The sequence below is a fragment of the Symsagittifera roscoffensis genome, chromosome 3 (assembly GCF_963678635.1).
Source record: "Symsagittifera roscoffensis chromosome 3, txSymRosc1.1, whole genome shotgun sequence".
Classification (NCBI taxonomy): Eukaryota; Metazoa; Xenacoelomorpha; order Acoela; family Convolutidae; genus Symsagittifera; species Symsagittifera roscoffensis.
In genome coordinates, this window is record NC_087064.1 from 59,009,763 (window position 1) to 59,032,513 (window position 22,751).

At 34.3% G+C, this 22,751-nt stretch overlaps 1 protein-coding gene across 3 annotated transcripts in view; it reads left to right on the plus strand.

Annotated features, from left to right (window-relative positions):
* Positions 1-22,751, plus strand: part of LOC134841935 (transient receptor potential cation channel subfamily M member 1-like) — a 100,218-nt gene that overhangs the window by 73,574 nt on the left and 3,893 nt on the right. For 2 of the 3 annotated variants that reach the window (XM_063858029.1, XM_063858028.1), the window contains exons 7-11: positions 13,897-14,025; positions 15,852-16,139; positions 16,380-16,613; positions 18,358-18,542; positions 21,318-21,593. In XM_063858029.1, coding sequence (XP_063714099.1) covers positions 13,897-14,025; positions 15,852-16,139; positions 16,380-16,613; positions 18,358-18,542; positions 21,318-21,593 — 1,112 coding nt within the window. The remainder of the gene's footprint in view (positions 1-13,896; positions 14,026-15,851; positions 16,140-16,379; positions 16,614-18,357; positions 18,543-21,317; positions 21,594-22,751) is intronic. The other variant, XM_063858031.1, reaches the window with a different exon arrangement.

Genomic DNA, 22,751 nt, shown 5'->3' on the forward strand with positions numbered 1-22,751 from the left:
CACCAAATACTTCAGAACGAAAATCTGAAGGCCGCCCCCGATAAATCACACTTCTTTTTGACAAGAGTTAAATTCTTAGGACATAATATAGAAAGAAAAACAATCACTCCATTGAAATCACGCATTGACGCTATTCAAAAACTTCAACCACCAACAAATAAAAAGAAAATCCAAGAATTTCTTGGAATGTTAAACTTTTTAAGTAAATATGTTTATAAAATGCAATTATATCTACGACCATTTTATAACATCCTTAGTCAACAAAATAATTTTGAATGGAACACAGAACATCAAACACGATTTGAAGAAATAAAGAAACTTTTAACTGAAAAAATTTCAAACACAATTCCAGATTCAAATCAACCATTTTATGCAATGTGCGATGCTTCGAACTTTGGCATCGGTGCAGCACTATTACAATCACATAATGGTAAAAATAAAATGAACCTCATATCAGCAAATTCTCGATTATTCACTCAAGCAGAGCTACGACTCTCAACTCTAATGAGAGAATGTACAGCCATAATATATACACTGACAGAATATGAATTTCTGATACTTGGATCAAAACACCCCACAGTTTTATTCACAGACCATAAACCAATCATCTTTCTCTTTACACAAAAATCTAACCCAAACCACCGAGTTTACAGATTTCAACTAATTCTAATGAAATTTCCAAACTTACATATAGTTTGGACTGCAGGAAAAAATCTTGCATTACCAGACACCTTAAGTCGAAATACACCACCTGAATTACTTACACGAAAAACAACAGTTGAAATACCCAAAAACATAAAATTCTACCTTGCAGAAAACGAAACATCACCCCGATTGGAATGCAAATATGCAGTAAAAACTGATATTGAACAATCACAAATAAATACTTTACAACATTTCCCACTTTATTTAGATTGTCAAAATAATCATTATGAAGTTGATCTACTTGGAACATCAACTTTCAAACCAATCCCATATTCTCAATGGATAAAAAATAACACTCAACAAAAACGAACAAAACAACACCCACCTAAGAAAGACCATTTTCCACTAATTGAAAAAGAAAATTTAACTGATAAAATAAATTTATCAGGACCACAAACAAATGATTCAAAATACACAGTAAATCAAGTTTTTGACCTCCACGACCCACTTGATACAATACCCTTATCTAAATTCGAAATTGAAAACATTTTTCTCCCTCCAACAGAAACAATTACAATTTCAACACTGAAACAATATCAAAATCTTGACCCGATAATTAGACAACTAAAATCATGGCACAAATATAAAACTAAACCTGTCAAGGCAGATTCAACCATTCTAGGAAACAAAACACTCCTCCGATACTTTCGCAAATTTAACAACACAACAATTAACGAAAATACAGACCTTTTAGAGTATAACCTGAATGAATCTACAGTTCCATGTCTCCCTTTAAGTATGATTCTTATAGCTTTTAATATTTCACATACACAAAATATTAAAGGACACTCTGGATCAGAAAAAACATATTCAAATTTTATACAAAACTTTTATTTCCCAAATGCACCAATTTGGATAAAAGTACTATGCAATGACTGTATAGTATGTCAACTAAATAAACCTTACCCAAATCAAAAACAAATAGCACAAAAACAAGATTTTAAAGGACAAAGCTTGTACTTTAATCATCGTATCTCATTTGATACCAAAGGACCAATTTCACCCTCATCCGAAGGAAACTCCTACATTATGGTAATTGTTGACGCATTTACACATTATGTAGCACTTAACCCAGTACCACATTGTAACGCTTATTACGCTTACACAACACTCTATGAACACTGGATAGCAAAATTCGGACTACCAGAAATTTTAGTCACAGACAACGGTACAGAATTCATAAATAATGAAATTATCACACTATGTCATTTATACAACATTAAACACAAACCACGTACATCTCACGCACCTTGGACAAACGGCTTAGTCGAAGGTATGAACCGTTCATTACAAGAATATCTCAGATGTATCATCAACGGAAATGATACAAAATATACCGAATGGTCAGCAGATGTAAAATTATTTCCCTTAGCATATAATTCACAAATTACGACAACTTTAGGAATGTCACCATACGAAATGGTTTTTAACCAAAAGCCACGCAAACCAATAATGTTTACAGCAAACTCTCATAAAAACGCACAAGGTTATTGTCAACCAAATAAAGACTCAATTTGTTATAACCTACCATTACATACACACGATGAAGATCATTTTCATCACCCACAAATTCTTAAATTAGCCTCCGGTACACACACCGAATGGATTCTAAATAGAGATAAAAAACACAATGAAATTTATCAAAAAATAACAAAAAAGTTATTACAAAGACAAAACATTAATGAACAAATCAATTCACGTTTTACACCAGCCTCCGAATTAAAAATTGGAACATTTGTTTTAATACCTAATTTTAATACTCAAAAAGGAATATCTAAAAAATTACAACCCCTTCGAAAAGGACCATACCAAATAATTACAAAACCCACGGATATCACATATAAAATTACCGACTCAAACAAAAAAGAAATCGTTCAACATCGAAACAACCTATTACCTTATTACCCAAAAGAATACGCACTCCGCGAATTAACTCAATTATATTCTTTCACAGGATTAAAAATCATTCAAAATGAACCACATCTGAAAAACACAGAACAAAATGATAACCCCACCGAAAATCAAAACACAAAACTAACCGCCACCAAAAACAATACACAAAACCATAAAGAATCCCCAAAACAAAGAAAAAATAGAAAAATGACCGAACAAATAATACCCCAAGAACAAATCGACAAATCAGAAAATAGAAAAACAACAAGACTCCGAAATCAACCACGTAAAAACTATAAAATATTCATCCCCCAATCTAAAATTTTAAAGAAAGTGGAATTTCAAAAGTAATTTTAACATTATACTTCACAATCTTGAAACCTTCGAAACATTTTTCATTTACATTTTTCAAAATAACATGCTGACAAGTACGCAATAATTCTAGTTCAAAATAGACCAATAGGATTCATCCAATCCGTCACTTTCTCTAACTCAAACTAAGACCAATTAGACGAATCATATAGAACTCCAGGCACATCTATAACTATAACTTTACGACCTCCAGGTCAAAAATAAGCAAACCACTCCAACTTGACAACTAAAATAAATATCACCATAATACCGTACCCCTCCCTTATCTAATAACCCAAAGATCAACAATATTTCCCCAACTCAGACCACGAATACCCCCAAAACAAATTTGTTAACTTAGCCTAAAGTAACAAAATGAACATTTTATTTAGCCTAAAGTATAAAAATCTCACCATACCCCGGATCATTTGACAAACAAAAATAAAGAAAAAGACGACCTCCCGATCACCATGAAAATTGCCCCCAACAATTTTTTACAAAACTCAACCCACTTGTCAAAAAACTAATAAATAATCCGACCACACTTGAAAATCGCCTCAAACAGCAAAAAATATTCGACCAAAAGATCATTTCTTAAATGCTCTTCTCTCAATCAGTTACTCAAATACTCATAAATCTTAAACATTTTTTTACAATACTTGAAACCTTTATAATATTTCTTTTTGATATACTTGAATCTTTTCTAATAATCCTAATCCTTTTTTGTAACATTTTTTTAATTTTCTACACTATATTCGAACTATTTCTCCAACTTTCCAAAACCCTTGATTATATCCACAGGTACGATTCATATAACTTGTCTAAATGATACGAACAATTTTCAGTAGAACTGATATTTTTTTATTGTTTGTAATTTTCATAACATTTTTATCATCCCTCATGTTGACCATATGTAAATGTATAAAGAAAGCAATCTTCACATTTGCCCTAGCAACAATCCTCCTAATTCTTTTTTTAGAAGAATATTATAATAAACATAAACCTTCCCACTAAAGTAACAATTCAAAAATCCATCAAAAATTGCTACCCAACAGTCACAGAATCAGTCTTCACCGACATTATCCCAAGATAACCCAACACCACCTTCAACTACTCAAAATCCTCAAACATCTACACGAATTTCTTTTCAAGACAATCCATACACTTTTGAAGAACGACATGCTCGTTTATCAGAACCACTAGAACCAGTTCAACGACAAGCACCTCTAAGCGAACCAACATATAACCTATACCCAACACTACCACAAGAACTAAGTAGAATAAGAAATCCTAGTCAAAACCAAAATACAGTCGAAATAAATAGACAAATTATACATCCTCGACGAAACAGAAATTTTCAAACTCCCCGAGTTCATTTTGATATACCTCAATCCCCATCACAAAACACTCCAGAAAACCCCATTGGTATATTACCAGAAACCCCTACGCTTCTTTCACAACGTAGCACCTCAAGCCTACCATCAGATTACTTAGGTTCAACACCAACATCTGAACAAATACGTGAAAATCCCTTTAACCCCCCAAACCGGGCATCACGACTACCATATTGGACAACACATTCATTTACACAAGGTGAATTAAATTTAGTCAATAATCCAATAGATATTTCTACGGATACAACAACATCCTCATCACTACCAGAAACATTATCACTACCATCAACACCATCAATAAGCCAGATTTCACCACCACCTTTTAACTTAAATTTTCCAAATAATCTCGACGCCAGATATCGAGAACAATCATCAATAAATATTCCTTTAAGACTAGATTGGAATACATTTACAGCACCTCCACCATTATTTGGACAACATCAAGAAAGTAACCGCCTTCATAACTGGGCACTTAATAGATTACAATATCGCCAAGATATTCACAACGATATCCGTGATCACAATATTCAAATACTCCAACAAAACAGTTTACAATTAAAGTTTGAAATCACAGTTAAGTTAAATAACATTACTCAACATCCCTACCCATTAAACCCACCAAACATAACAGCTCAATCACTACCACCACCGTTTATAACTACTGAAGTAATATATAAATACGACAGATATACCAAAAACACAATTGGTTATATTACATTTTATAACCCATACTCAGGATTATCATACACATGTATATTCTAAAATTATTAATTTTTCTCCAACTCCTTTTTCTAGTAATCTCAAATCAAAACATAAACCCTTCCCCTCGTACAGGACCACAAGATTTATTAGTAACACATTACGATTGTGAAGAAAATGAACAAAAAACACTACACAAATATGCAATAAATCAAGTATCACAATGTGAAACAGAACCACAAGCTATAGAAACCACAAATGTAATAGCAACACTCTATTCAAAAGCCCGAGCAACAACAGTTACAGGTTATAAATTCACAGCAACATTTTCCGAAAAGAAAGTACATTGTTCACAAGTCTCGAACGGAAACAAAAACCGACTTGACCATGAATCATTCTATCAGAGTAATATAGAACGTCTTTTACATCTCAATCCCGACGATTGTAAAAATGAATTACTTAGACTAAACATCACACAAAATAAAAACTCCGAAAGAAAGTTAGTTAACTTTCAAGTTTTTTCAGACTCTGTACATCAATCACAACTTGAAAGACACCAAGGACATATAAAACTAGACGACAAATACCCGTATAACGGCGCACACGGACGATTAACCTATGACCTACACGATAAACATTGGATACCACACATTGGTATAAATGACCCATCAAACTGCAAAGCAGACACAAAAAATAAAGGATACCAAGAAATAATGTTTCTCGATTGGAAAATACAACTCGAAAAAATACAACTAACACGAGATTTATCAGATAATACAATGATCTATCAAGGAATCCGATTACCTTGTAAAAATGATCAAGGTTATTGCGACCCTACAACGAGAACACAAGCAACAATTGTTTGGTTCCCCGAAGACACATGTACAACATTTCAAGTAGCAAAAATACACGCTCGTATGATAAAATTTCACGAAAAATATTTTATACAATCAATTCCATATGAACAAGTCCATCCATCACGAAAACTAAGTTCTAATTTTAGAAACATAGACAATATAGAAAATAAATTGACACGTTTTCAAATATATCAAGAAACAGAACTTGCATGTAAATACAGAAACCCACTTCACAAAACACAATACTCCGAGATATTAGTTGAATACGAAAAAGGATTCGACATGACCACTGGAAAAGTAAAAATCGACCCATATGCCACAGGTCATCCTCCAAACGAAGGAACATCCTATATACCAGTTAATTTTGAAAAAAGCAACGGACAACCTGGTGGACATCTAAAACCCCATGACACCAGAAGCACACGCTTACAAGAATTATCACTAATGAATACTACATATTTCGGTAATATCCACTATGATATTCATTTAGATATGAAACTAGATTATACAATTAGCCGAATTTTTCAAGAAATGTCACTCTCCGAATTAGAAACACTACACCAACTATGCGAATTAGAACGAACACAAATATTACAATCACTTGCACTAGCAGTATTAAAAATACCCTATGCAGGATACTTATTATCTGGAAATAGATCAAATTTTTTAGACTATGAAGGAAACATCTTATGGTTTTATACTTGTACTAAAAAAGTATCACCACTATACGTTTTTGAAGATAAACGATGTTATAAAAGAATCCCTATCTTTTATAAGAATAAAGTACATTTCGTGGATACACTTTCACGAAGAACCTATTTCTGGGATACCGCAGTCCCATGTGGATCAGAAAACAGCCACAATGTAGTACAACTAAACCCTGATGAAAATAAATATTATCTTCTCACTCCATATCCCACATTAATGCAATCACTCAAAAAATTTTCACCAGAAAGCATTCGCGCTATTGCTCGAAACCCAAATATAGACTTACAATCAATAGGAATCTATTCAAAATCAGATATTCAACATCACATTAGAACACAACAATTCCAAGAATTATTAACACAAATGGACACTATACAAAGACAATCAATAGACCAAAATTTACACAAACTTGCAGAAACCGCAGGATTTGCCGATATCTACACGCAAGACTATAGCGGATATTTTAAAGACATTAAAGATTATATATATCTAAACGGTGAAAGATACCGTCCCCAAGATATATCACCAATTAATATTTTTAGCTTTGTTACACTCAAAAATGAGATCCTCGATTTTCTAGGATGGCCCTACTACATCTTAGAAAAATTGACTATTTTATACGCAATGTTTAACTTTATTGGATTTCTTTTCTCACCTTTAAAAGGAATCTACAACACATGTGCTATACACACACAAGTAAACAGACAAGCAAGCGTAGCACGCATACTCTTTGCAGGATTTTTTGGAATCTTTTCTACATCTATAAACAAAATTCTTTTAGACGCACAAATAAAAGAATATAACACAAAAATAGCAACACGACAAAATACATACGACGAAGAACATAACAATGTAGACATAACGCCAACGGCACCACAATTACCACCCCTACCAAATAACCATCCACTATCCCTAGTCCCACGAAATTTTCGAAATTTAGCCATCACACATAATCCAAACTTTCGACTCACCACATCACAAAGTCCCATCCAACATATAATGACACACCAGTCACAAGATCAAAATACTTATGAACAAATTATTGAACAACCCCATACCACCGCTTTTCAGTCTCAAAATAATCATTTTTTTAGCCCACGATGAGCCGCCAACTTGGATCACTACACCGATCAAATTCCCACCCAACCAATCTTACCTCTCCAATCCAAATAATACCACTTTTTGCTTTTCCGCCACCCGATTTTCCATCTAGTAATGTAACATCAGGCATGAATTCCGACACTAATTCACACATCTCAGTTTTATATTCCATCTCACAACTCAATAACCCGAATATTGAAACCCCCGATGAATTTGCCGACTCAGAACCATCCCCATCCAATAATTTTCATAACTCTTCTAAATTTTCTCAACCCCCTTTTCAACCCATATTATCCAATAACCCTGACCCCATCACTTCCACACCCTCTTATGCTTCCCAAGTTACCCCAACCTACTCCTCACTTCATTCTGACCAATCATCTCATTCTCCAGACACCCCCCGAATCTCCCCAGAGCTAGATAATTTTATTACCCTTCAACAACAACCCTACCACCTCCATACCCCAACAATAAACCAAATCTCCTCCACAATAAATTCATCCAACCCCCCTACCCCTACACCCTCTTCACATTATACTGAATCATTAGCACCATCATCCACATCAACTGAATCTTCACTAAACACTAATAGAGCTTACCGCACTTTTAAAAGAAAGTTCCCCAACCATCCTTTCCCAGCAAAACCAGGAACAGCCCGTGAATACATCAACCACCCCAAGCATACTAACACAAAAGAATTTTTAGCTATCACCTTACCCTCATTCCCACAATACACCTTAAACACCCCCCACGACACTAACGAAACACGCAACTTTGTAGATGAATACGTTCTAATGCCCACTCTCTCTTGGACCTCATATTATCATTTTACTAACCCTCTTTGCTTACCTTTATCTAACACTCGATATAGAGCGAAATACGGACATGCTATATCGACTCACTACACCACTAACCGCTAGACAATTTACTTACGTTGGATATAAAAAATCACTAAAAACACACACTGCACCTAGAGCTAACGAATATACACTCGAATACTATGATCACAACATCATCAGAGCTAACCAAGATCAATTCTTAGACGACGATCGCTTCGCTAATCCACAAATTACCGAGAAATTTTTCATCAAGACACCATATATATTTACACTAAACATCTTCGACCGAAAGTTTGATCACATTATTTCAGAAGCACTAACAGACACACAAGCATACGAAAGTTTTAAAGAACGCTTCCAAATATTTTCACTAACCTTTCATTTCCTTGCACCACACGAAAGAGATTTACACTGCTCACACGATATTATGTTGCGCACTAAACAAACCCACACATATAGTTATTATCGCTTCATCCAAAATCACTTTGACCTACACACACCCTCTAGACAACCACACCATCGCTTTCAATTCATTAATTCCAAATACACTTCACCATTTTTCCTAAATTTCACATATTGCATTAAAGATACTAACCTTCATGGTATTCTTCGCAATTATGATCCCATAACCCAAATGTACATCTTCTGTCCCATCACCAAGACCTTCAACGCCGAAGAATCCCGACCCTTCCTTATCCCGCACGAGTTTGTACAACCTATAGAAATCCCAATTTTAGAATTCATCCACAACACTAAATTCAATCACAAATTATATAATCTAATCCAAAACACACCTTATGAGTTTGCAGTTGGCACTGAAGAACTAACCACTATTAAGGCACTTCAATTGCTTTGGCCACTGCTTCAGACTAAAAATATCATCCGCATCTTAGCTAAACTACTAACAACTTCCGATCTCATCCACGACATCTTCCCCCACGGTTTTTTCCCCGACGACTAACAGGTAAGTATGAATTAAATGAATATTACTAACTAATTAAAATATTAAAAAACTCACCATTCTTTATCCATGTTTTCTTTAGATTTTTAGCCTTCATCCGACAATCACCTACAAACACCACAAAAGACAAATAAAAATCACAAATTTCATCAAACAAATTTCAAAAATTCTATTAATCTCTTACACTTATAAATTTATAAATTTAATACCAATGCAGTAAATTCATTTCTAAAATTTTCCCCACAAGCAGTAAATCTAATTATGATGAAAATTTGTAACTTAAAGTTCCCCCATCACTAGCAGTAAATTTCCAAATTCTATGCAGTAAATTAATAAAATGCAAATGCAGTACTAACCTTTTGATATTTTCATTCATTCGCACAGAAATTCTATCCACACTCGCACAGCTCGCCCACGAAGAATTGTTTAAAATAATGAATTTCAGTTTCAAGTTTTCACACTCAACAACTCTAACATATAATAACATGTTTCAAACTTTCCTTTAACCCGGTTGGAAAGGAATCATATACTAAACAAAACTAACCAACGCAGCTTACTAAATACCACAAATCATAGAATAACAGCATGACTAAGAAAAGGAAACCAACGGTACCCAAACCGGATTAACCCAGTTTAAAACTGGATAAATTATTCTTTTGAAGACTATTATAAAGTCTAAGAAAGAAATAATAAAACACAAAAAAGTCGAAAGACAAACCCATACCACGAACAATTTGATTTTTGGAAAAAGGACATAACCAACAAGACATAAGAAAAACCACAACAAACCCAACATAAAACGTTGTCACATAACAGGACCCCTCACAAAAACCGCATGAAATCATACTCCCACTCCTGGCCTAACCCACCAGGAAGGACGTCCTGAGCATGCTCTATAGCCGGCCTAACCCACCGCGCTACATCCACGCTTTGTGACCACACCTCTATTTTTAATAAGAGCTACTCAAGGGTGAGTAACTCTTCAAAATAACCGAACTAAAACAAAAAGCTTTTGTGAAAACAACTAACAAAAATCATAATTAAAAATTATTAAACTAATAAAAGTTTTATAAAATGTAAATTACATTATGCAATACATAGATCAGAATACAACACCAAGGACGAACATCTAAAGACAAAACGACCCCACTACACTCGAGAGAGAATGGCCAACCACAATCGATATGCCACTCACAATCACAACTCAAAGGATTTAGAGTACGACTTGACTTCGCAGAAAAGGACTTCATTGAACTAGACCAATGACCACCTCGATGTTCAAGTATACGTACAGATCCGAGTAACCAGGCATCCCCTCCACGCACAATCTCCACGCCATTCCCAAACTAGATCAGACACAAAAGAAGTTCTCCACGCAGAACAGAAAAACCTGACATAGCCAACCATTCTGAAATCAGATTTGAGGTTGTTGCAAAGACTTAGTCGTTGTCACTAGAAGACACAACGTCTTATGTCTCTAACTCCAGCTTCCTGGAACTTCTTTAACAAAGAGGAAACGGAAGAAAATGATGTTCGCCAAAAACCAACGTCCATCATCCATCCTTCGAATTGCAGAAGAACTATTCTAAAAAACTCTGTAAAACCCGGATGGGTGGAACCTGATCTAAACTACATTTTATGATTGGATAAATTAGATATTTTACCAATGTAAAGTATTTAATATTAACCAATCATGATCCATCTAACTAACAACCCACTTATTTGTAAGTGCTGAAGTTACTTGTAATTTCAGCACCAGAGAGATTTGAATTTAACTTAGAAATTAGTTGGACTCTCCCGAGCACTTCAGCAGCCGCAATAAACCAGTATACCCTAGATCTATTGAGCCTAGCAGAGACTAGTTAAACAACCTGAGACTAGATAGTATAAGAGTAAGATTAGGATCGGTATTAGACTAAGAAGTTGCACGAATCTATCCGGCCGAAAATAAGATAGCGTGACGAGCAGACGGTGTACCCTATCCGAAATTACTCTATGAGTTAACCAACTCGGTCCTAACTCAGTATGATAATCATTTTTTTTAAAACTATGAAATTGTATGACAAGCTTTTTTTTCATACTATAAAAATGTATGACAACCATTTTTTTATACTATAAAACTGTATGATAATCATTTTTTTCAGACTATGAAACTGTATGATAATCAATTTTTTCATACTATGGAACAGTATGATAATCATTTTTTCATACTATAAAACTATATGATAATCATTTTTTCCATACTATGAAATTGTATGATTGGCATTTTTTCCATTCTATGACATAGTATGAATAGGATCTGTTTTTAAATTTATGAAACAGGATGGAAAGCTTTCCTTGCACAATTGAAAAATGATTTACTAACATGTCAGTTTTTCATAACTAAATTGAGGCAACTGAATCTAAGACCCACCCATAAAGCATTCCATGTCTGAACAATGGAGAACACCGACAAAAAGTTAGAGGCTAGGAATCTCGACTGCATTTTCCAACAATTCTCCGCAAGTTTGGACAGCTCAAAGCTCCTAATCCTAGTGAGAATATACAGAGCGGGGAGCCTCAAAAAAATCTTGAAAAAATACAACAAAACTTGAGATGAAGGTCACTGTCAGACGAGATCAACACTGAATCAGCTGTCGAAAACAGTATCCACTTCCAAGTGGTATTCAGCCTCTGCTTTCTATAAAAAACTAATTCAAAACATCGATTCTGAAAAACAACTCATATATTGTTATTTCTTCCCACATACCAAAAATCATCTTTTGAGACCACGATAGGAGTCACATATTAGACAATCCTGTCAAAAATCAACCCAAGTGAGGCGCACAGAAGCACAATACTGCACAGATTTACAGGGTAAAATCTGTTGATCAATATGTTTCTGAATGACATCAGTTGGTTGACGTTTGACAGGATCGTCTCACATTTGACTCCTATGATGACCTCAAAAACCAATTTTATCCGGTCGGAGCCGAGTTGCCTATTTAACCGTTTCTTGAATTTAGTCAAAATTGTCAAACAATTTTTCTGATTTATGACAAAAAAACACATAGCTCAAAATTCGTAAAAAAAACAATTGAGAAATATTTTTGGAAATTTTTTTCTCATTGCTGAAATTGGTCTGAATCAAAACCCACCCTGATCATATACTCTATAATTTTTTTGAAAGTCGGAACAACGAATTGAGACTGTGTCGGAATGCTTGTGCTCGGGGTGGATTAATTTTTTCTACAGACAAAATTTGGACTTTTTACAAGCCATTTTGACGGATTTTTTTATATCAATCAAAAGATTTTGTTGTCTTGTGCTCAATTTCCAAAACATATTTCACCTGTTATCATTTTTGTAAGCATATGTGGGTTTGAAGATTGGCAATTTTGGTTAACTAACGCGCGATACATTTCGTGCTATCAGCTCGTTTGTGAGGATTTTATTTTTTCTATCGCAAAATGCCTATCATACAGTTTTCATACATGAAATTTGTATGATAAGCGATTTTTGTCAAAAAATAAAAATCACCTATTTGTTACTAGTAAAATTAAGCAAATAGAATAAAAAAATTTATTCAAAAACCTTTAATACATTTTTTAAATTTTTTATGAAAATTGTATGATACGCATCCTTTCCATAGTCGCCATAAATGAAATTGTATGAAAAGAATTTTTCTTTTATGAGGGTCAACCCGGGGAACCAGTAGCGTGCCGAGAGGGGGGGGGGTCGGGAAGAGCCCCTTTGGTATGATTTACGACATCCATTTCTGGCTGAACGAAATCAAAATTTTTCTAAAGACGCCTTTGGCGCCACTATAACCAACTTTGAGGCAGAGTGCCTAAAAACTCATTGTTTGCCACGTTTTTTTTTTAAATTTGCCTTCGGTTCAGAACATTTTTGACAAAATAGAGTCCCTATAATATATTCGCAGAGCTCGGAAAAAGAAATTGGTCGACCTACAAAAAGGTCGGCAAAAATTCCATAATTTGATGCTTTTCTTAACAACTTCTTGACAACAAAAAAATACTAAAACACAGAAAAAAACCTGCAAGCAAATTTAAAAATATATATATGTAAAAAATTTTGAATTATTTTCTTTTGTTTTTCGATTAGACTTTTGATGAAAGCCATTGATAAAGGCCGTTTTTTTAAATTATTTTTTTGATATAAGCCGTTGACAAAAGCCGTTGTCTAGGCTTTAGCCAAGATCCACTCATAGCTGAATAACGAACTAAAAAAACATAAAAATTCTCAAAGTTTTTTCTTGAACTTTTGTGGTAAGAAGTTTCTGTGCTTCTTGCACAGCAACCGGCTATCCATGTTTTAATACATTTTCTATTTTGCATTGTAAGTTTACGTTTCTGAAGGTCTATTGACTTTTTTATGAATAATTTTAGCCGTTTTTGACTCACTGCATGGTAATCTGCGGACAATTTTGGATGAATTGGCTGGCGACCCAGAAATGGAAACCTACTGTTGGAAGGCTTTCCGGAATGCTCTCATCGAAAAAAAGTTTCCCATCGTAGGTAAGACGGCTCTGAAAATTTTGTCACCTGATTCAATGTCAATGAGTGAAATGAGTTTTCTGTAGGTAAAGTTGTTGAAGTTTATTCACTAGCATGCTTTTGTTTCAGCGGTCAGAACTAAGATAGCATTGAATCATGAAAAGCATAAGCCAAAAATTTCATGATTAATGAAAATGATGACACAGTAGAACCAGAAAAAAAACAAAAAACTAAAAACAAATAATAACAAGGAGATCCGGCCACAAAGAAAAAAAAACTTTTTTAAAAACTGTCTCACTTTTTTTGAGGTGTGGTGTGAGGATCTGAAAAAAGCCTTGAAGTTCGATTGGAAAAATTAATTAGGTACGATTCACAAGTTTTTTTTATAAAAAAAAGGAAAGTGAAAAACAGATAAAAACAATTCGATTTTGTTTTTCAAACTTTTTTTGCAGAAAGTTTTTCAAATTTTTATTTTTTGTTCCAGAAACAAATTTCAAAAAATTTAATATTACTGGAGTAAGCTAGACTCCAAACAAAAAAAATCAAACAGGTTTTCTAAATTGGGTTAATAAAATATACCACTCGAACCATTCCGATATTTACTTGTGGAACCTGATTTTAGGTGGAAAACAAAAAGAAAAGAAAAAACTAAAACACACTTGAAGAAAGAGTTGGTCCCCATTTTCAATTGTCGGAACATTTTTAGAAAAATGGCCTGAAATGTTTCAAGGCATCACCGACAAAATTAGAACATTGAACTTACCACTAATATAAATTGAGAAACGATCAAATTCGGAAAGAAAAAACATGTTGCTATCAGTTTTAGAAAAAATGCGTTCGCAAATTTGAAAAAAAAAATACCGATAATTCTTTATAGACCAGAAAGTAGCATGTTACTAGTCGTGAGTTTTTACCAGCCAAATCAAATTAGACTTCAAATCAATTAACTGAACCTTGTCGATCGAACCAAATCACTAGTCTGCATGCAGCGACATTGTACCACATTGATAGAAAAATATTTCTCATGTGAATTCTACATTATGAAACAATATACAAGGACATAACCTTTACAAAAATCTTCAACATACTAAATTTCGGTTGAAGTAAAAAATGAATTTTTATTAAACCTCGCCTCAAAGATGAAACCGTGGCAGTCTATTGAAAATTATCCTGGAACAAAATGTAAAAAAACTATTTAAGCTTAATTTTATTTCAACGATGTACCTTTCATTTTAAATCTCTGAATTTCAATGAATTAAGATTTTTAAAAACTGTTGCAGGTCTCACAAAATTAGTTTGTTTTATCAAAAATTGTCAACAAGATCAATTTTATGAATCTTAAAGAGTGTAGGCGATGTAATTTTCTTTTGAAGGGAGGTTAATTTTTTCTTTTTGAAAGTTGAAACGTAAAAACAAAATGAGTTTTTCACATAAGATTTTTCACATAGATTGAAGCGCAGGACAATGCTACAACGAGAAATGAAATATCTTTTGAAGCTGGATTATATCTGCTCAGGAAAAACCAGAGAAACAGAAACTGCGGGAAATATACAATCGCGTGAAGCAGGGGTGGATATAGTGAGGGGAGAGGGGAGGTTGGCGGATACTCCCCACTTTGTTATTGTTTCCCTGATTCCCCACTTTGTTATTGTTATAAAACATCAATTTTTGGCTGACCGACCTTAAAAATTTTACAGACGCCTCTGGCGCCTACATAAAGTTTTTTGATGAGGGAGCGCGCCAAAAAAACGCATTTTTATCAAACTTTGAGAAAACAGCCGCCCTTTCGAGAAAACCATAGATAAGCTTCTGGCGCTCAGCTATTTTTGAGTGTTAAATTGTTTCAGAAGGCCTTGTTTCTTCTGACTTTGACGTTTCCAAACACCTCAAGGAAAATTTGGATGAACTCTACGTCTCAACTATGAAGGTTAACCCAGCACTGAAGGAGTTCATCCTCAAGGGGCTCTTTAGACAAGCGGATTCGTTCAAGCCTGAACTCTTGGACAGTTTGCTGAAGCAGATGCTGAAGAAGTCTGGATGTAAACACAGTGCACTGGAGGTGAATCAGCAGTTGCTCCTCTACAGTGTGATGCAGCTGGACCAAAGACTGAGTGATTTCTTCTGGAAGAGATGCGGTTAGAACACCTCCACAGCTTCCAATATACTTTCTTAGTCGAATTTTCAGTTGCGAATTTTCAGTATTAGCTTCAACTTTAAAACAAACTTATACAATTTTTGGAGTGTTCGGATATATACTTTGGGGTGTTTGGATTTCTTTTAACTTTTAAAGGCAGGTTACAGTCAGGGTGTGTACAGGGTGTTTCAGTCATAAATTAAATTTTCACAGATGCTCTCGAATTTCAAGTACCTTTTAGAGGAACCGATGGCCTCTGCTCTTTTGGCCAAGCTCCTGTTAGACCAAATGAAAGCCTCCTCCGAATTCAGAGAGTGGATATACACGTTAAAGGATCTCACTTCCTTCTTTGAGAATAAAGCGTGTGAGTTCCTGAATGTATTCTATCTCGAGGATCCCGAAATGGCAATGCAGAATCTGCAGGCAAAACAGAAGAGTTGGTTCGATCTTGAGCCTCTGGACCTGGCGGAGAAAGGTGAATTGCTTTTCTTTGAAATTTACTAAAGGAAAGTCTTTTTAATCCGCACAATAAAATGATGGCGGGTCCATTGCATTTGGGATCTGGAACTTTATCGGATACTGAATAGCGTCGAAAAACTCTTTTTTGTTTTCTCAGAAGCCCCATGACTTTTGTTGTCGCAGTAATAGCTATCAGTATGAGCCAAGCAAAGTCACCGAACGTGGACGAAAGGCCTCAATTTTGAAAATAATCTAGCAAATAACATCGCTCAACTTTATACCACTAATGCATTTGAAACTTGAATTGAGCGAATCCCCGAGTGTTCGGACTGCTTGTTAAGATGTTAAGATCTATGAAATTATATTCCTTATAAACAATGATTTTTTTTTTTGAAAATCATCCCCACGCACTATTTAAAGTACAAAATGACATGTTGTGCAATTAGCAAAGTATTAAACATACCAAATAACATGCGTAATTTCAACTTGGAACAATTTATAAGCTGAAAAAGGCCTCCGCTTGCGTGTTAATAGCACGACATATATTGGGTGTTATCTATCCCATATTGGACAAATCTTTAAACTCCCATAACTTCATGGAAAAATGATCACAGGTGAAATATCTCTTACAAATTGAGATCAAAAGATCAATACTTTTCGGATGTTAAATAAAACATGCCGTCAAAAATCGTTAGGTAAAAATTCGAAATTTGTCTGCAGCAAAAAACCACCTGGAGCAGAAATGATCCGCCACTCATTTCTTCAAAAATTGGAAAAAAAAACAACCCCAAGCATAAAGATTCCGCATTTCTGTGGAAGTCGGAACAACTAATAGCGATAAAGGGGGATTTTCTTGTATCTTCAAAATTTAGTCTTCGAAAACCTCAAAGAAAACGCAAATTTTTTTTTATATATGCAAAAAATCTTTGACATTAAATAGAATTGACCAGTTGAAAAATAAGCAGACATATGAGTTTTCAAATATTGTCTGATTTAAGTTGCATCGGAAAATTATTTTAAAAGAACACCGATTTTGAAAAAAGTGAAAAAGGAAAGGTAAAAATTTATTCAAAAGCTGCTCGAATTGTAAAGCAAAACTTAGCTGTAATGCTAAAGTTCTTCTGATGTTATTTTTGACTTCAATATTTTGCAAAACTGTTCTGCGAATAGGAACGCCTAACGATTTGATTGGCTGAAAAATTTCCATCATTCGTTCCCTCCATCATGAGAATAGCCGCCGCCACCCATAATTTTCTGAATATAATTGATTATTATCCGAGAAACATCGGTGCGGCTACACTAATTTACTTCAAAATTTGAGAGTTAAGATTTCAAAAAAATATTGAATTAACTCGAGTCAATGCGGAGTTTTTGATTCTCCAGGCAAGGCACCAAAAATGTATCGTCATATAAGGTGGGAGAAGGTGGATGAAAGGACCCAAATATTTGAAAAGATCCTTTGGATTTCCTGCCAAGTTAAAAATTCCTGGCAACAGCAATCCTTGACTTCGTGGCAGGAGCCATCCAGGAACCCTGCAAATAAGTTTGAGATATTTTGTGTAAAATTTTGAAAAAAAAACCTTTTTAACCTGCAATTCTTATAACAAGATGTCGACAAAGAAATTGAGGCAGCGGCAAAAATTACAGTGAAATTTAAAAAATTCTTGAAACGTTGGACAGCCCTGAAGGCCAGGTTTGGACAGCTGCTATAGCAACTTTCCAGACGATTGACGGTGAAAAATCAAGATATCTTTTTTCAGGCAATTGCAACACATTTTTCTCTCAAGTTCCGGTGAACAGACTGCAGAGGGAGACATTCTACGGCAGTATCATGCCGTCATGCTCGTGGGTCCGCCTTATTTTATGCATCCTTCTAATCATTCCAGTTGGAACAATTCATCTTCCGTGGGTAGCAAAATACAATGGAAAGTTCTACCAGATGAAGGTACGTCGACAATCACTGTAATAATGCAGACTTCGAAACGTTCATTGTCAATTCAGTAATATACGTTTCAGCATGCATTGTCAAAACTAATAAACTGCTGGCCCGTACTAAACTTTTCTCACAATTTCACGTCTGATCATACAATTTTCAGTCTGGTCCAGGTATGATCATGTAAAGTCAGGCATGAACATGTCTGGTCCAGATTTGAATTTAACTATAATTTCTGAACGGGTGATCAGTTTTTAGTAAAATCTTTTTAGGATTGCGAACAAGAGGTTCTGTGACATGAACAATTTTTACAGATCATTTTCCAGTCCAGTTCTAATCAAACTTGAATTAGATAACATACCAAATACAGCGCTGATTTAAATTAACTGGACAAAACGAGCTAAACTTGAAATTTAAAACGCGTTTTCCTCAAATTGGGTTGAGTTTAGGTGAAAACTTATGAAGATAAAACTTGCTTAAAAATGTAGCTGAATTAATATGGAGTAATTTGTTTCGGAAAATTCGGGCCAAAAATTTTACCACAAAAATGAGTCATTTTGTCTTTTCTTAGTTAATCAAAAATTACGCCAAAAATACCCAGTCGATCACAGACATAATTACATCAAAATGAGCCCCTTACGTAGCCCAACAAACTTTAATTAGGGTATATTCTCCAAAACATTGTATAAGTTGATTTATTTTTGTTTGATAGACAAAAAAGGTCGTTTTTACTATATAAAATATCAACTTTTTATTTAAAAACAATTTTTAAACGGTTTGCAAAATTTTTTTGGAGAATATACCCTTCTTAACGTTTGTTGGGCTACTTTGATATAATTATGTCTGTGATCGACTGGGTATTTTTGGCGTAATTTTTGATTAACTAAAAACGACCTTTTTTGTCTATCAAACAAAAATATATCAACTTATACAATGTTTTGGAGAATATACCCTAATTAAAGTTTGTTGGGCTACGTAAGGGGCTCATTTTGATGTAATTATGTCTGTGATCGACTGGGTATTTTTGGCGTAATTTTTGATTAACTAAGAAAAGCCAAAATGACCCATTTTTGTGGTAAAATTTTGGGCCCGAATTTCGCAAAACAAATTACACCATATTAATTCTGCTAAAATTTTAAGCTAGTTTTGTCTTCATAAGTTTTCACCTAAACTCAACCCAATTTGAGGAAAACGCGTTTCAAATTTCAAGTTTAACGCGTTTTGTCCGATTAATTTAAATCAGCTCTGTAGAAAAACGGTTCAGGGGTACTATCTTTTTGCACGCATTTGCCCGAATCCAAAAATTCAGAATTTTGGTAGATGCATAAAATACGGAAGCTGCGCCCTACCAAAATAGAAACTATTATTGAGTCACACAAAAAAAGTTATACACATATGACCAGAGTCTAAGATATTTTGATGCCATTGTAGAATGCCGTCAAAAAACAACGAACTAATTAACAGTAACAACCTAATTAACAAAAAAAACATGCTTCGTAGTTTGCGTCAAAATCGTGGAGGTGATGATCCTTAGGGAAAATTTATTGAGATAAAAACCAAGGTCGAGAAGTTTTTATACAAATGAAACTTAGTAATGTATTAGTGACTCAAGACAAACTTAACGAATTTTAAAATTACTCGACAAAAAAAAGTAGCAATGCTTATCAGCGAAAGTAGCATCAAAAACCGTGTTTGTCACAAGAGTCATCAGAGATAATAGCTTTTTGTTTTACCGGCTAATGTTGACTGATGTAGCAGAAATGCTTGGTTCAGTTATACCAAATGAGGACTTGGAATTTTGAAAACTTGAACCTTTAACTTCGATTTATCTTTACCCAGAATCTGATAACTTAATGTGTGCTTTTAATTTAATTACGAAGAACAAATCTTTAAAAAATAAAAATAAAGTTGTTTTTCTACTGCTCACTCAAAAGTAATACTTTTACCCGTGCGTGAATATGAAAAAAAACTTTAATGTAGAAATGATTAAATTTCGACATTCAGCATTGCTGCAGTCAACAAACTAAAGTTTTGAAAAATTTATGGTAATTGTACATAACTATCTGGAAACGATTCAATTGATATGTTCGAAAGAATTTGCTAGAAAAAATAAGGATAGCCGGTTGCTGTGCAAGTAGCACAAAATGTTCCGACCATTTTCTTGAAAAATAAAATTATTTTTCTTTCATTGAATGTCGATTTTTTTTTGTGCGTGGTTTGATAAAAAGAGTGAACGAAAATCTAAGACTTAAGCACACTCGAGGCTCTTTAAAAAACTGGCACGCTAAAAACAGCTTTTGTTAATTTCTGAAAAAAAAAGTTTTGCAAATTTTTTTTATTCTTTGAAACCCAAAATGGCGCTAAAAACTTCGAAAATTGATTTAACTAGAGTAAATTTAAATTTTCAAGGCTTGAATGGGCTTATCCTGGTTCAATAAACAGCCAATTATACGCGACGATGAGATAACGACGATGAGAAAAAATTCTCGACGATGAGAAAAAAGTTTGAAATTTTTTTAAAGGCTCGAATCACGACTTTAATATGGAATAACCACTCGCCAATTCCGATGATTATTTGTGGTCCAAAAAACTAAAACACACCGGAGTACAAATTTCTTCCCCATTTTTAATGGTTGGAACAATAAATCACTGATAGAAGCCAGATAGCTTGAGCTAGTTATCGAAAAAAATAACCACAATATTCAATATGAGGACCAACAATATACTTTCAGTTGTCCGTTCGTTTAGTCATTGATTTCATGGATTAAACAGGCACTTTTCTTGCAGGGTTTGATTGCGCAACAAATGGTCCAAGACAGAAGCAAGAACATAAGAGGGAGTCGCGGCATAGGCATCAATAAAAAAGAAATGAGACAGTTGAAGCGACAAGTGGGTCTCATGTTCTCTTCAGTGTACGCTTCACCCGTGGTCATATACATTTTAGACTCCATTTACACGTTGGGAATAGTGGTTGCTCAGAGTTACATGCTGACTGTGGTGTTCCAGCTCAGGGAGGAAGTTTCGATGATCGAATGGGTTCTTCTTGGATTGATGGTGTTGAGACTGTTCAAAGGAACGGAAATCGTGTTTCCAGCCTTGTTCTTTTGAAACGGATGAGAAACAATGTTTTATTAGGAAGTAGAGTGTTGAACCAGATTGCTCATAAATCGATTGAACTTTAAGACCAAGTAAAGAGTTTTTTTGGTAGAAGAATTGACGAAATAATTGAAGAAAAAAAGGAAAACATTTCTCAGTTTTTAGATTTTTTTTATTTTATCACCACACATGCCATGTACAATACCATGGGCGTGTTTATCATCCGGTGTCGTCCTAAAAACACTTAAATAACTGGCCTCAATTCAATTTTGAACGCATTGATTTGCAGCTTACGCGTGTTATAAGAATGCAATATATTTCAATCTCACGTTAATTATCCCAAATTGGCCAAATTAGCAATTTTCAAACCCCAGTAGCCTTACGAAAAAAGCACAGGTAAATATCTTTTTAATTATGAGCTTAATACAACAATATCTTTCAGATAGAACACAAATTCTTGCTTAGTTAACAAGTCGAAAATTAATACAAAAAATCCTTAGTTAACAAGTCGAAAATTGACTGAAAAGAAACTTCAAAACTTTTTGAGATTTCCTTTAAAAATCATCCCCCACACGCTATATATTCTACAGAGTGATATAATTCGCCTTCACAAAAGCATCAAATAAACCAAATAGCTTACCTCCGTTCAATTTAGAACAACTTTTAAATCAGATTAAACCTCCGCTTATGCGTTAATAGTACGAAAGTTATCGCACGTGTCAATTGCCCCAAATTGGCCAAATTAGCAGCCTTTAAACCCCCTTAAATTTTCAAAACGTAATCACAGAAGATTATCCTTTTATCTTGAGCTCAAGCCAACAATACCTTCCGAATGATAAAAAAGTTTCCGTCAAAAATTGCTAGTCAAAGAGTCAAAGTTTGTCTTAATACAAAAACTAGCCTGAGTACAAATTTTTCGTCGTTTTCTTCAAAAATTGTCGGAACAGAAATTGTAAACTTTTCTCTAATTAGTTGAGGCTTGTTGATTCCTTCTTCACGGCTCATCCATCCCTTTTCAACGAAGCATCTCCCAAATGCCACCCCCGAACTTGGATTCCGCTCATTCCACTTCACCACAACCGCTATCTCCAACCTTGAAAATTTTATAACTGATGATTTTTTTGT